Raw genomic sequence first — 16,304 nt, forward strand, 5'->3', positions numbered from 1 at the left:
TACCCCTAGGGTATGAAAGGACCTTGTGAAAGACTGCTGTCAGATCAGGCTTTTAACCCAGGCCTCAGGGGTTTCCAGAGTTCTGGACTCCACTCAATATTCCCGACAGGAAGAAACAGAATCGAGGGCCAGGAGCCTGAGAAGAGCCTGGGGTCAGGAGGTAATCTGGCTCACCGCTGACTGTCCCTGAAGTGCTTCGCTGTCCGGTAGCAAGGTGCTGGTGAACTCCTGCTGTCGGCCACTGTAGACGTGCACAAACCTCACAGTGTCTTGTGTGTTTGCCAGGGCAAAGGACAGGAAGGCCTCAAAGGGTTTGCTCAGCTTGGAAGCCTCAGCAGTCAGTAAGACCACACAGTACCTGCATAAGAACAAGAAAAAAGATTCTATAACCAATCCCTGGGTAGAACCTGTGATGGCTGGCAGAGGGAAGAGGAGGATGCCCCATCTTAGAGTGAATATACTCTGTAATGAAAGCTGCTATTTCTAAAGGAGAGGAGAGGAGGCTTCCAACTCATTCATGACCTGCTCTCTTTTCAGACTGGTAGTGTTTTCCCCAAACCAAACTCCTTCATGACATTTAGGAATTTCTTTTTAGGCACTGGTCACTGAATCCTTGATGCAGAAGGGCCTTTTAGAAGCCATCTGTCCCTAGTTCTTCTACCGCAGAGGCCTGCTTGAATCTGTCTTAGGTCAGAAGTTGAAGGAGCTCATTCTGAAGGAGCTTCCTTTTCCAAGGTTCCAGTGGGAGTCTAGCCATTCGTTCATTCATAGTCCCAAACATTTGCTGAACACTTACCATGTGCCAGGGAAGACAGCATTCCTGCCCTTGTTGAGCATATATTGCAGTGAGGAGGACAGACATTAAACAGATAAAACAAGCAGAGGAGAAAGGGATAAAGAGGCCAGTGTGGGGGGAGGGAGGCGGGGTAGTCATATTCTGTTAGATGAGTTGGTCAGGGAGAAGTCACTGAGGTGACACTTGAACAGAGAACCGAATCAAGCGTACCAAGAGAGGAAATGTGGACAGAGCATCCCAGGCAACTGAGTGTGAAAAGCCTGATATGGAGAGGGACTTAATCTGATCTGGATTATAAAGATCACTGCCTGGTGTGTGGAGAACTGTCTGGAGGGTACAAGGCGGAATAGAAGTAGAGAGATGAGGCAGAGGCTGCCCTGGTGATCCCTGTGGGAGAGGATGGTGGCCTGCTCTGGAATGGCAGTGGTTAAAAAAAAAGCAAGAAGTGCATTTAAGATAGTTTTTGAGGTATAAAAATAATTTTTTTGATGGTACTGGGGTTTGAACTCAGGACTTCATGCTTCCTAGGCAGGAGTTCTGCCACTTGAGCCATTCTGCCAGCCCTGCTTTTTTTCATTTCTCTGTGTTGGCTGTTTTTGAAGATAGGCTCTCCTGAAGTTATTTGCCCAGGATGATTTTGAACTACAATCCTCTTGTTCTCTTGTCTCCTGAGTAGCTAGGATTATAGGCATGAGCCATTGGCACACCAGTTAAAAAATAATTCTTATATTTCAGGATATTCTTTGTTAAATCTAATTAAAGACTTTTTTTCTTTTCTTTTAGACTATAAAGGAATTGGAAGAGTTTGGAAACATAGGCCAATTCTTTATTTTAAATAACATTTACAACATGATATCAGTATCCAGGTACTTTATTTTTTACACAGGGTCTTGTATTTAGCTTAGGATAGCCTTGAACCCTCAATCTTCCTGCCTCAATTCTTGAGAGCTGGGATTACAGGCATGTACCAATATGCCTGCTGTGTCTAAATACCTTTTATCAATGATATAGCTCTAAATTGAAAAAACCAGTGATTTGTTAATCTGAAAAAGGCATGACATTTTTCCTGTACTTTCACACTGTTTAGATACTCTGTATAATAACCTTTCATACACTTTACTGAATATATGTGCCTTAGCTTTTCCAATTACCAGCTAATTATTTTAACATTTCCTCAATGCCCACCTTGTCCTACTGTTTAATCATTATTCTGGCTCCTTTCTAAGACATCCAAACACACACCCAGAGGGGAATGCTCTAGCAAGGAGAGAAACTCACATTCCAGGCTTCATGAAAAGGACCCAGTCTCCTTGACACCTGGTCGAAGTCTAGTCAGCTTTCAAGTCTCTGCTAAAGTGTACATCTTAGGGTTCTTTGACTCTGAAATTAGGTTAGCACATCCAACAATTTGGTCCTGAGGCACCCCAGCACTATCAGAGTTGTCCATTAATAAATGAAAAATGACTCTGTCAGAGGCTTAACTGCCCTGTAGTAAAATGCCCTGCATTGTGATGAGAAGCAGAGGCAAAGCCTTGGGTTCTTACTTCCTCTGTCGGTGAGACCGTTTCACGGGGCAGAGCTCATGGAACAGCTTCTGGCTGGTGAGTCTGGCTGCCAACAGATACTTGTTTTGGGTGATGAAATCATCAATGACCTGCTTCTTCAGCCCTCGAGCCTGGAGAAAAACCAAAAAGAAAAACAAAACAGCAGTTGCCTTTTATTCAGGTTTTTCCTGCATATGAACTTTACTTATAAGCTTATTAATAAGGTTGCCACCTTGACTAAAGTAATGTATCCAGGTAAGACAGACCAGCTAGAGCAAATAAACATGAGGTGACTTAGGATCAACAATGCAGGCCTGCAAGTAAAGATGCAGCTATTTCAGATCAAAGAAAAATCCAGGGCTCTTTCCACTGAATAACTTTTGCATATGTTTTAGGCTGGCGGATTTTTTTTTTTTTTACAGTACTGGAGCTTGAACTCAGGGCCTTCACCTTGAGCCATTCCACCAGCCCTTTTTTGCAAAGGGTTTTTCAAGATAGGGTCTTACAGACTATTTGCCTGGGCTGGCTTTGAACTGCGATCTTCCTGATCTCTGCCTCCTGAGTAGCTAGGATTACAGGTGTGAGCCACCAGCGGCCAGCCTTGGGACTGGGGTTTGAACTTAGGGCTTTGCACTTGCAAAGCAGGTGCTCTACCATTTGAGGCAAACCTCTGGTCCATTTTGCTCGGGTTATTTTGGAGACGGGGTTTCACAAACTATTTGCCTTCACTGGTCTCAAACCTAGGTCTTCCCAATCTCAGCCTCCCAAATAGCTAGGATTACAGGTTTGTGACACAGGCGCCTGGTTTATGTTGACAGATTTAGTCACTCATTCTGAATTTTAGTCACATAATGAATAATTAAATATGAACCCTAAACAATGTTAACAGGGGTAAACAGACTATAAAACTGTGTGACAGTTGATTTGTTATTTAATACATTTTAAAGGACCGAAATTATACACAGCAGGTTCTCTGACCACAATGTAATTAATCTAGAACTAAAAATAAAATACAAACCAGAAATGCAAGCATTTACCTTCACTTGGAAATTAAGAAACACACTTTGAATAAGCCACTGATCTAAGAAGAAAGACTATCAGATATTATAAAATATTCTGGTTTTCAATGATTAATGAAAATACTATTTCTCAGAACTTTGGCATACAGATAAAGTATACTAAAAACAACAAAAAAATTCAATTAAGGCTTGGAAGTGTGGTTCCAGTGGCAGAGTGCCTGCTTTGCTAGTGTGAAACTCTGAGTTCAACAACAGTCCCAACAACAAAAAAAAATTCCATTGAAAAAATTATTATAGCTGGGCACCGGTAGCTCACACCTACAATCCTAGCTACTTAAGAGGCTGAGATGGGCAGGATAATAGGATAAAAGATCCCTATCTCTAAGATAACCAGAGCAAAAGGGACTGGAGGTGTGCCTCAGGTGGTAGAGCACCTGCTTTGCAAGTGTGAAGTCCTGATTCAAACCCCAATCCCACCAAAAAACCCAAAAACATTAATATAAGGGGCAAACTTGTTCAAGGTACATTGTATGCATGTATTGAATCATTACAATGACATCCCCTCGTAAGATGAATTAAAGAGAAGAAAAAGAAAGTTACTAGCATGCTAGGTCAAATAGAAGAAAAAAAAGCAAAAGACATCTACTGACTCTAATTAAAGAATTTTTTGCAAATCAAACAAAGAATAACAAGGAATGAATGAGCAAAATATATGATATGCATGTATGGAAATACCACGAGACCTCTTTGTATAAGCAATGTATGGCAATAAGAATCACATAAAAACCAGCATAACAGAAAAGACACCAATGAACTAGAAATCCATATGTCAAGAAATTAAAAAGAAACAAGGAAAAAATAAAGGAACAAAGAATTAGCAAACTCAAAATTGGTTCTTTGAAAAGCTAATGAAGTTGACAGATCTTGTGAAACAACAATCATGAAAACAAAAGGGTGGGTACAAATAATCATCAAGGATGACAAAAAGTTGCAGAAGTTAAAAAAAGTTACTTGGTTTTTTTTTTTTTGGATGGTACTGGTGTTTGACCTCAGGGCTTTGTGTTTGCCAGGCAGGTGCTCTACAACTTGAGCCATTCTTCCAACCCAGCCTAAAAAGTTTCTTAAATTTGAAAATTTAGATAAAATGGAATAAGTTCTAGAAAAATCCTTCCCTTTCCTTTCCCCTTCACTCCTCTTTTCCCTTTCTTTTCATTTCTCCTTCCCTCCCCTGCCTTCCCTTCCTTTCCCTTTCCTTTCCCTTTCCTTTCTCCTTTCCCTCTCCTTCCTTGTTTCTTTCCTTTGTGGTTACTGGGGTTTTGAACTTGGCAGTAGGAGCTCTACTGCTTGAGCCAAGCCTCTAGGCCATCCCTTGGGTCTGTATCTTTTTCATGAGACCCTTCTTGGCCATTCTGCCTTGAACTGCAACATTTTTCCCTTAGATACGCCACACTCCTTTCCTGCTTCACTTTTCTCCTTAGCAGTTATCACTTCATAACATACTACACTAGACTTTATTTTGCTGACGGTCTTCCCTAGTAAGATACAGGGCAGGAGATTCTGCTGGTTTTGCTTACTACTGAGTCCCTCTCCCTGGCAGAATGGTGTTTGGCACATAACAGGTACAGGGGATTACTCACGAGTCTAGACTACTAATATAATACTACTGAACTGCTTTTCTGAAAGCCTATTCCTCTAGGAAGGCAAAAAGAGTGCTTGCTTCTCTACACCCTCAACTCTATTAGGTATCTTAAACTATGAAAATCTCCACAATTTGATGAGTGCAAAAATGTTACATTTTGGATTGGTGGAGTGGCTCAAGTAGTAGAGTGCCTGCCTATCAACCATGAGGCCCTGAGTTCAAACCCCAAAGTTAAATTTTCATTTCTATGTGTAATAATGACATTTAATTAAAAAAATGTTTATTAGTCATTTGAATGTCTTCTAAGAATTTTGTATTGACCTTAATTAGAAAGGGCTTATTAGAAATTAAAGGTCTCAAAAAAAATTTTTTTTTGGGTGGTACTGTGGTTTGAACTCAGGGCCTACACCCTTGCCAGGCAAGTGCTCTACCACTTGAGTTGAGCCTCCAGTCTTTTTGTTTTAGATATTATTTCAGATAGGGTCTTGCATTTTTGTCCAGGCTGGCCTTGGACCACGATTTTCCTATCTATGCCTTCTGTGTAGTTCCGATTACAGATATGTACCACCTCACCCAGCCAGGTATTAACATTTATATTTACATATAAAAATATAAATACTTCCTTGCCCTATTTAACTTTAAATTTAAAAGTATTCACATAAAAATGTAAAATGTACAGGCAACTTATTAAGATTTCCCAAGCAGGGGATTTTAGTCTTTCCGCACCTTAAGAACAGGTAACTATTCATCCATGTTGGTTGGTTTGTGGTCTCTTCTTATCGCTCTACATTTAATTTTTAAATTCATTACTGTAATTTTGTGTTTGCACTCTACTACTTGAGCCATATCCCCAGTCCTTTTGCTTTTTAGTTTGAATTTCAGATACGATTTCCTGCTAACTACCTGGGCTGCCTGAGAACCTCAATCCTCCTGCCTTTGCCTCTAAATCAGTGGGATTACAGGGGTGCACCACTATGCCCAGTATGTAATTTATGCTGGGAAAAAAATACTGATTTTCTTTCTTCTTCTTTTTTTTTTTTGAAATGCGGTCTCATAGGCTGGCCTCAAGTTCCTTGGCCTCAAGTTCCTTGGGCTCAAGCAATCCTCCAGCTTCAACTTCCTAAGTGCACCACCAAACCCCTCTTAGATTGTTGATTTTCTAACAGAAGCACTTAAAAGGTAAGATATTTCTTTAAGCAAAACACCACAAGTCAGATAAAAAATACAACTAAGGCTTATTTTAAAACTTTTTCATGGCCAGGAAACAATGGAGCTAGTTTTTCCTCTCGTCATGCACTCTGTTCAGTTTTGCTGCTTATTTACACTGAGGGTCCAGGTCAAATGTGAAGGATCCTGGAAGCACGGTGATTCTCACACACCTGAATCATGTCGGCAGGCTTGTTGATGTGCTCTTTGAAGATCAGGATGGTGGGGGCATAGACGTTGATGTTGTACTGCCTTGTCATCTCTTCAGCCCCTCGTAAACCCACATAAACGTATCCAAATGATAAATAGTCTTTGTATGCAAAAGCAGTCAGCTGTGAGGACAAATGGAAGAAAATGAAATCGATAGCTTGATCTCTAACTTACAAAGCACCTGGGGCCAGTTCACAGCCATGCCTGCAGATAAGCTGACATGCACACGCCCCAGTGAGTCTTCTACACCTTGTACATACCCAGGAATTCTATGGCTTTCCACACACAAAAACAGTACTGGCAAAGTAAACACTAATTCTTTCCTTCATCATAAAGGAAAATAATCACCATATTGAAATTTGTCCTGGGTGCGAGGTATGGAATGTTTGGGGAATCACCGGAACCCAAATTGTCAGAAGGCAGTGACTGTGCCAATGGTTGGACATGTTCCCGTATCATGTCACAGTGATGACAGGAGATGTGTTGGCACTGAATACGGGGCACCACTAAGAAGGCAGGTGTGGACTTGAACTGGCTCCAGGGGCATCACCACACTGCAGTGAGACCTGTGCAGGTCACATGGCCCCTGTAAGCCTCAGCATCTTGGCCCACAAAATGCAGATACTGTCCCTATCATTAGGTTCTCCTGGGACAAAATGATGTCATGTGTGTGGAAAGCACTAGGATGGTCATCGGTAGTGACTATGTAAAATTCTGGCCTTCAAACATTTCTCATGGTATAAACTATTATAGGCTGGGCATCTCTTTCTAAAATGCTTGGACCAGAAGTATTTCAGATTTTTTCAGGATTCTGGAATATTAGCATATAACATAAGGCATTATCTTACGGATGGGACCAAGTCTAAACACAAAATTCATTTGTTTTGTATATACCTCATACACATAATGTGAAGGTAATCTGATACATTTCGGTGCACCTGCATTTTGACTGTGACCTAGCACACGAAGTCAGGTGTACAATTTTCCACTTGTGGTATCCTGTCAGTGCTGACAAAGTATCAGATTGTGGAGTGTTTCAGATTTAGGATTTTTGGATTAGAGACTTTTCAACTTACATTTACAAAAGAGGAAAATAGGCTACAACTTCCAACTCAGAGTTTACTTCCCATCAAAAAAGCGAGCATTTCTTCCTAGCATATGAAATACCTTGTATAGCAGTGGCACCATGGGCCCCTGGTCAAACAGAAGGACGTGAGGTTTATTCTCTTGCTGCCAGCCAGAAAGGAATCTGACGTAATTTTTATTTGTAACCTTAAATCGGAAATAGAATGTTAATTTTAATATTTAATTCTTAACGTATTATACTCTAGTCAGGAGAGAAATCAAGTATGTCTCAAAGATTGTTTGCAAAAAAAAAATGTAGACAACTTATCTTTTTGTCTTTGACTAAAACTATAAAAAGAATACAGATAATAGGTCTCACATTCTCATTTGTTTCAACTCTCACAGGCTGATATCATAATCCTGTCTGAAATGATTGCTGACCATATTACAGAAGCTGAGTTTCTGGAGTTGGCTCTGAAGTGCTTCCTTTAGAGTGCACCTGTTTTTTGGGTTTTTTTGGTGCTGGGTATTGACCCAGGGTTTCCTGCTTGCAAAGCAGCAGGCACTCTACCTCTTGAGCCACACCTCCAGCCCATTTTGCTCTGGTTATTTTGGAGATAGGGTCTCAAGAACTATTTGCCTGGGCTGGCTTCAAACTGTGATCCTCCTGATCTCAGTCTCCCAAGTAGCTAGGATTACAGGCATGAGCCACTGGCACCTGGTAGAGTGTACATCTTCTTCTTTTTGTTTTGTAGCACTGGGATTTGAACTCAGGGCCTCACACTTGCCAAGGAGGCATTCTACTAGTTGGGCCACTCCACCAGCCCTTTTTAGTGTTGGATATTTTTGAGATAGGGTCTCACTTTTGTTGCCCTGGCTGACTTTTTGAGCAGCTACGATTACAGGCGTGAGCCACCTGTGCCTGACACCTTTTTTCTTCTTCCTATAGATATGATCACTAGACATAAACCTAATGCAATTCAACTTGAATATTTTCCAAAGATAAATACATGAACAAGTATACGAAACAAAAGTCCTACCACGTGATCTAATTTTTTGTTGTGTAAGAAATAGTCACCGTCATTTTAGGTTCAGATTCCTGTAACTGGGTAAAATCTGCCAGACGGTTATTAACAGTAATGAATGCTTTCAGTCTCTGTACTTCACATCTGTTTCAATTTTCAGTGTCCTGTAGCCTTGATTTAAATGATTCAGTGTGAATAGTTAATCCATTAATCTGTGTCATGTGTGCATGAAATGAGACCCAGGTCTGAGAGGGTCACAGATAAAGCCCTGGGAAGTCAGTCCACTCTCCCCACCAGATTCTTACTTTCTCCACCAAGTTCCCTGGAAGAAGACTTTCCACAAACTGCCGCAGGTTCTCCCGGACAACCGCATTGTGGAAGAAGGAGATCTTCCCATTAATGATTCCCAGGATGGAGGGTGTGCTGTGTGCCCCCAGGTGATGGGCCAGGCGCCTCTCATACCCAGCATGGACGACACCAATCCCCACACCTGAAAAGTATGGAGGAGCTACGTGAGGCCTTTCTGTGCCTCCACAGTAGGTGGAAGAAACACTGAGAAGTAGTTTTTCAGGTGAAACTAGAACCAGTATAGTAGGAGAGAACATACTGCTAACAGACTATCTAGCATTCTTCTACTGTTGGAATTCTAGATTGGTCAGTTTTTCTGCACAGCAATCTGGCTTTTTTCTTTTTGGAGACAGGATCTTGCTCTGTAGCCCACGCTGGCCTCACAATCACAATTCTCCCGCCTCAGCTGAGTTACAGGCATTTACCACCATATCTGGCTTGTAGTCTGGTAGTATTTAAGAAGAGTCACAAATCTTTATGTCTTTTAGCCTGTTACTTCCAGATCATGAGGGAAGAGTTTACATGAAAAAACAACCTGTATACTGTGTTTCTACTCAAAAAGAAACATAGACCTCGGCTGGGCAGGTGGCTCGCACCTATAATCCCAGCTACTTGGGAGGCAGAGATTGAGAGGGCTGTGGTGAAAGGCCAGTCCAGGCAAGAAGTTCGCTAAGACCCCATCTCAACCAATAAAAAGCTAGGCATGGTGGTGTGTCTGTCATCCTAGCTACATGGGAAGTGTAAATAGGAGAACTGAGGTCCAGGCCAGTCTACGTATAAACATGAGACCCTATTTGAAAATACCTAAAGCAGAAAGGCTAGGGGTGTGGCTCAGGTGGTAGAGCACCTGCCTAGCAAGCTCAAAACTCTTGACCCTGAGTTCAAACCACAGTACTGCATAAAACAAAAAACTAAAACAACCCTCCCCACAAAAAACCCCTGTGAAACTCAAAACAAACAAACAAAAACCAGAAAACAAGCCTTGGATTTTTCAATAGGAGAAAAGAAAGTCATATTCTTTTCACCCTTGAAAACATCTCTCCCCCTTCTGTATAAACTACTTTATTGAGATACTAGAAAATACTCTTTTGTGTGTGTGTGAGTTCTGGGGTTTGAACTCAGGGCCTACACCTTGAGCCACTCCACCAAACCTTTTTGGTATTGGGTATTTTTGTGATAGGGTCTCATGAACTATTTGGTGGGGCCGGCTTTGACCATGATCCTCCTGATCTCTGCCTCCTGAGTAACTAGGATTACAGGCATGAACCACTGATGCCAGCTACAAAATACTCTTAATTTTTCTTTTGGCATTACTAGGGTTTGAACTTGGCCTTATGCTTGCTAGGAAGGTGCTTTACCACTTGAACCACTCCACCAGCTCCAAAATACCGATTCTTAAAAAAGTAAAAGAAATTAAGTTAAAATCACCCAAAAACCCCTATATGACTACTGTTAGTATTTTGGTATCTATCTGTTTATTGCTTTATGTATGCATGCATACATATATAAAATAAAGTGGGGTCATCTAATACTTTTGTTTTGGTGGGGAGCTAGAATTTGAACTCAGGGCCTTGTGCTTGCAAAACAGGCACTCTATCACTTGAGCATCCCCCCTGCCTGTATTCCTCCTTGATTGTTCAGTCTGTCCTCCCCTTCTAGAATGGAGGTCCCCAGAAAGGGAAGGCAGGGATCTGTTTCATTTACTGAAACAGATATATCTCCAGCATCAGGACAGGACTGGACACACAGTAGGAGCTGATTGAAACTGGGCCATCAATTGCTCTCTCTCTCTCTCAAATCTCCATGGCCTGAAACAGCTATGTATTAGATTCTGAGGATTTTTTTTTTTTGTGGTACTGGGGTTTGGACTCTGGGGCTCATTGCTATGACTTGAGGCAGGCCCCCAGCCCTAGATTCTGGTTATAATGAATTAATGACAGCTGCACAAATGCTGCTGCCTCTATCTACCTTCTATTAGGAATGGGGAAATAATGAGGTCAGAAATAATTAAAGGGTAGGAGGCTAATGTGGCTATTTTTTTTTGTCTTTTGTGTGTGTGTGTGTGTGTGTGTGTGTGTGTGTGTGTGGCAGTACTGGAGTTTGAACTCAGGGCCTCATACTTGCTAGGCAGGCTTTCTACCACTTGAACCACTCAGTCAGCCCAATTAAAGGGCACTTTAATTGGAGGAGGAGAAGATAATATTGTATGAGTACATATAACCCTCAGTCTGAAACTGAATAATTCTTGCCTGTTTTATAGAAAAAAGAGAGGGGACTTAGGGTTCACTGGCCAAGGTCCAAGCACTTTCCCTGGAACAAGAAGCAGAGCTTCCAGTGAAGCAGAAATTACCTGGTCAAACTTACTAATTTCACAGATGGGGCAACTGAGACTCATGGAGAATAAAGTGGTTTCTCACCCCACCCTCTACCCCACCCTCATCATTGACCTGCAGTACTGAAGCTTTATGTTCAGATTAGACAAAAGGAGTCTGACAAAGCAGAATTCCTTGTTGTTTAATGGTCATAACTGCTACACCTCCTCCCACCATGTTGAGCAACCTACTCCCCTAGAAGAGCTCCAGAGATGCGAAGAGGATGCAGGAGGAGGGAGCACAGCCCAGTGCTCTGCAGCCGTATTCCTTACAAGATAATAGTTGAGCCAGGCAGAATGGTGCACGTGTGTAATTCTAGCTACATGTGAGGCAGAGGTAGGAGGACTGCAGTCTGAGGCTAGCCTGAGTAAAAAGTGAGAGACCCCATATGAAAAATAACTAAAGCAAAAAAGGTTAGGGGTGTGGTTCAAATGGTAAAGGACTTGTCTAGCAAGAGTGAAGCCCCAAGTTCAAACTCCAGTACTGTAAAAAAAAGTAAAAGTTGGGCCACATATTAGGTCCATCTCTAACCTTTCTGGTCCCTGAGGAGGACAGACTCCAAAGTTTGGGATTTATAAAGCAAGCTCTGCTGGTCAACAGCAGGTACAAGCATTCCTATGAGCTTTTTTTTGTTTTTTTGAGGGACTGGGGTTTGAACTCAGCACTTCACACTTGCAAAGCAGGTACTCTACCGCTTGAGTGAATCCACCAGTCCATTTTGCTCTGGTTATTTTGGAGATGGGGGTCTTAAAAACTATTTGCCCAAGTTGGCCTTGAACTGTGATCCTCCCCATCTCAGCCTCCCAAGTTGCTAGTATTACAGGCATGAACCACTATCAACCAGCTTCTTTTTTTTTTTTTTTTTTTGAGACAGGGTCTCCTTATGTAGGCCAGACTGGCCAGGAACTCAATGTAGCCCAGGTAGGCTTTGAACTTGTGATCCTCCTGCCTCAGCCTCCCAGGATCTGGGGTTACACTTTTGCCACTATGCTTGGCTTCATTCATATATCCTTTTCCCAACACAGCAGGATCTGACTGGTGACAAGATGGATGTGCACAGAATTCAAATCCACTTAAGTAGCATTTTTTTGGGGGTACTGGGGATCTAACCCAGGAAAGCAAGACTACTAGGCAAGTGCTCTACCACTGAGATACACTCCTGGCTCTTGAATAGCAAATTTAAAAGAAAGGTAAGCACATGTGACTTTTTAAAGACACGTTACTTGATTTTCATGTGGATCCATGTTTCTGGCTAAAATACATATCCTGGTGAATTAAAAATGCTGTATTTTCTCCTCTGAGGCTCAAGGAAAGTTTTATTTCTATGGAGTACAAAAGTCTCTGTTGTACCTGCATTTTGGGGTACCAAATTACACTTGTTGTTACTGTGTAATCCTAAACACAGAGCACATCTCTCAGGGAAATTCCTTCTGGACCCCCATCCTGAGTACACTCATATACACATTTATTCTCCTCCTCAGAATATGCCTTAAGAAACGGCACAGAGCCAAGGAGAAGAAGTGCCACTGTCAAATCTGGCTAAATATACCCATGTATAAACAAACTTAGAAGCAAAATGATGTGAAATAAAAGAAAATCGCATATGCATAGATGAAGCAGAAATATGCAAGCAGACTCTTATTCTAGATTATATGAGATTTTTACATACTTAGCAAATACCTGAAACAGAGGAATAATCCTTTTTAAAAAAAATTTTTTTTTGCAGTACTGGGGCTTGAACTCAGGGCCTACACCTTGAGCCACTCCACCAGCCCTTTTTTTGTGGTGGTTTTTTTTTTTTTTTTTTGAGATATGGTCTCTTGAACTATTTGGCTAGGCTGGCTTCAAACCACAATCTTTCTGATCTCTGCCTCCTGAGTAGCTAGGATTACAGGCATGAGCCACTGGTACCCAGAAATAGAAGTCACGGTGAATAAACACGGCCTGATCACCAAATGAGGTTTTCTTGAAATGATGCTTGACCCTGAAGTCATGTATGTCATTTCTGTGTGCACCTCCCAGCCAGCACCGAGTTACTGGGATGATCAGGTGTGTTTCTTACTTGAGTTTCCTGGTACAAAGCCCTGGGCTTGCTTACTTCTGAAGCAGTGGAGCACAGTAGGTAAGAAGATAAGACTCCTGGGGCTACACTCCAACACTGCTGCATGAGTAGTGTGGCCTTGACATGCCTCTGCTTCCTCATTCATAAAAAAGGGGTAATAGTCTCTTCCTCACTGAATTGCTTTGGGGATAAAGATAACCCACATACAAAGCACTCAGCAACTGAAATGCTCAATGATAATTTGCATTATATATCCTTTACCACCTAATGTAATAATGGGCACATGAGAGTTGATCAAAAAAAAAAGCTTTTTTTTTTTTCAGTACTCGGCATTTGAACTCAGACCTGATGCTTGCTAGGCAGGCACTCTACCACTTGTAGGGTGCCTTTTAGTGTTGGGTATTTTCGAGATATGGTCTCTCCAACTACTTGCTGGTTCAAACCGCGAATCTCCTTATTTCTGCCTACTGAGTAGCTAGGATTACAGGGGTGAGCCACACGTGAGTCACTGGAGCCCAGCTAAGGAAAAAGTTTTAAACAAGAACATAGGATGAACTCCTGGTTACCCTCTGCATCTCCTTCACCACTATAATATTCTGCGTATGCAAATGTGGAGTTGGCATTAATTCTTTGCATAAGCAGTAAGCTTGGCTGGATGTGGTGCACATCTATAATCCAGGAACTTGGGAGGCTGAGGTGGGAGGATCAAAGTTAGAGGCCAAATAAAGAAGAAAAAAAGTAAGTTTGAGGCCAGCCTAGGCTACATATCAAGATCTTGTCTCAAAAAATCAAAACAGGAGTCTTTTACTACTATTTCCTATGTGGGGAACAGGAAATGTTTCTCTTTCTTTTCCCCACTTCTCTGTACTTTGTCTTGCTATACTAAAATAAATCTTTACTAAAACTTCAAAACTTAAAAAAAAAAAATCAAAACAAAAGAAAACAAAATCAATAAAAATAAATGGTGAGCTCATCTATGTGAGGGTCAGGGCTGGCTATTTCTGGGCTTGCTCCAGGGCACACTATCTATCAATACTGGATTCTTCTGCACTCCACGACTGCCCATTCCACCGGACTGGCTGCCATATCCCTCCTCCAGGGAGAACTGTCGACTTCTCTTATATACTACAGAAACTTGGGGACTTCACATCATTCTGAGGTAATGTGCAAGCTTCCCCAGACCACTCAGCTCATCTTTAAGATGAGCTGTAGAAATATTTTCTACAGTCCAGTCTTAAAGCCTGGTGATACCTCAACTAGACAAAAAACAGGCAAAGACGCTGTTTATTCTGATCTCATCTCAATGTTACCGAAGTACAACCAAGTAGAACCCAGCTGTCAATCTTTGCTGGAGTCAGGTATGATGGTACACACCTATAAACACAGCAGCTGGGATGCAGCGGCAGGAGGACTTTGAATTTGAGGTCAGCTTAAGCTGATCTTGAGTAGTACTACTCAAGAGTTAAGGCAAATCCAGGAGTTCAAAGCCTGGCAACATAGCAAGACCTTGTCTTTAAAAAAACCAAAAATGAAAACTTGATGTTCCAAAAGGAGAGACGGCCTAAGTGCATTTAGTCTTCTGAAGTATTTCCTCTATTCATGCTAATTACTGCTTCTTCCTCCATATTAACCACTTGGGGTCCCAACTTACTAGTGTTATGGTACAAAACCCTGAGAGAATGGCAAGCTCCTGAATCACCCAGGATTTAAGGACACTGAAAGGCAATACAGCACCATGGTTCTATGCATGAACTATAGAGCCAGACCACCTGCCAAACACCAGCTGTGACCTTGATCAAGGCACCAAAAGTGAGCTAAGTACCTAAAAAAGGAATAGTGTACGTGATTTACAGGGCTGTTTTTTAATGAGCTGTATTTGTGGTATTTGCCAGATGGTAAACTCTCAGTAAATATAAGCTATTATTATGTTTATATCATTTCACACTGAATGTCCAAATTGTAGTTGTCTGTGTCTATCTATCTATCTACTCACTGGTAGCACTGTGGTTTGAACTCAGGGCCTCACGCTTGTTAGGCAGGTGCTCTACCACTTGAGCCACTCTACATGCCCTTTTTTGTGCTAGGTATTTTTTGAGATAGGGTCTCATGGATTATTTGCCTGGGCTGACCTCAAGCCATGATCCTCCTGATCACTGCCTCATGAGTATCGAGGATTACAGGTGTGAGCACCAGTGCCTGGTTGTAGTTTTTCCCTAATTCTACTCCTCCCTCCTGTATCCCCTGCCTACCTCGCAGCTGAAGGGAAGAGTCAATGAGAACCTATGCTCTTCTCTCACGTCTCACAGTTGAGTGTTCCCAGGAGCCAGGCCCCAGGCCTCCAGTGTTATTCCCGAAATGTCCTGCACCTGTCCATCTCTCTATGTTCTTGTTGCCCACATTCAAGCCAATGGATGCTCTCTTGCCAGGGCTGGTAACCTCCCTGCCCCTCACTCATATGCCTTTACTAGTCAGCTTCCTGAAGTGGAGATCTGTTTAGATCACTCTTGTGTGCACAAATCCCTCTTGACATTGCTACAAACCACAACATACAGTCCAGCTCCCTTGGCCTGGACTTCAGGCTCCTTTCTCTCTGGCTCCTGGCATGCTTGTCCTGCCTCCTCCTCTACTTCCCACGGCCTTGCCCAGCTATGCTGCTACCATCAGGCTGTGGTGATCTTTGTTTCTCTGCCCATCCTGCTCCTGAGGGTTAATGTTACCCCTCGCTTTCCCATCTTCTTTAAGGCTCCGCTCACAAAAACCCAAAAAGAGGTGCTTTGTTGTCAGTGAGATGATAAATGTGGATTAAAACATTTAAGAGAGATTTTCAAAAGGGGGATATAAAATAAGGCCTTAAAAAAATTCACTTTGGTAAGACAGAAAACCCAGTTAATCAGAAACTCCATAAAGTTCATTTAGTAAGTACTTCCTAGGTATCAGGCACTTAGCATAAATTTTTCTCATTTAATCTTCATAATAATACTGTAGGTTTGACATCAGTGAACTTACTCCCTTAGCTTC

At 42.0% G+C, this 16,304-nt stretch overlaps 1 protein-coding gene across 5 annotated transcripts in view; it reads right to left on the reverse strand.

Annotated features, from left to right (window-relative positions):
• Dnajc16 (DnaJ heat shock protein family (Hsp40) member C16) overlaps window positions 1-16,304 on the reverse strand; it is a 34,266-nt gene that overhangs the window by 8,690 nt on the left and 9,272 nt on the right. For 4 of the 5 annotated variants that reach the window (XM_074081284.1, XM_020173236.2, XM_020173235.2 and 1 more), the window contains 5 exons: window positions 8,810-8,994; window positions 7,582-7,686; window positions 6,378-6,536; window positions 2,341-2,471; window positions 175-358 (listed from right to left, as the gene is read on the reverse strand). In XM_074081284.1, the coding sequence (XP_073937385.1) occupies window positions 175-358; window positions 2,341-2,471; window positions 6,378-6,536; window positions 7,582-7,686; window positions 8,810-8,994 (764 nt within the window). The remainder of the gene's footprint in view (window positions 1-174; window positions 359-2,340; window positions 2,472-6,377; window positions 6,537-7,581; window positions 7,687-8,809; window positions 8,995-16,304) is intronic. The other variant, XM_074081285.1, reaches the window with a different exon arrangement.

This window comes from Castor canadensis, chromosome 7 (assembly GCF_047511655.1).
Source record: "Castor canadensis chromosome 7, mCasCan1.hap1v2, whole genome shotgun sequence".
Classification (NCBI taxonomy): domain Eukaryota; kingdom Metazoa; phylum Chordata; class Mammalia; order Rodentia; family Castoridae; genus Castor; species Castor canadensis.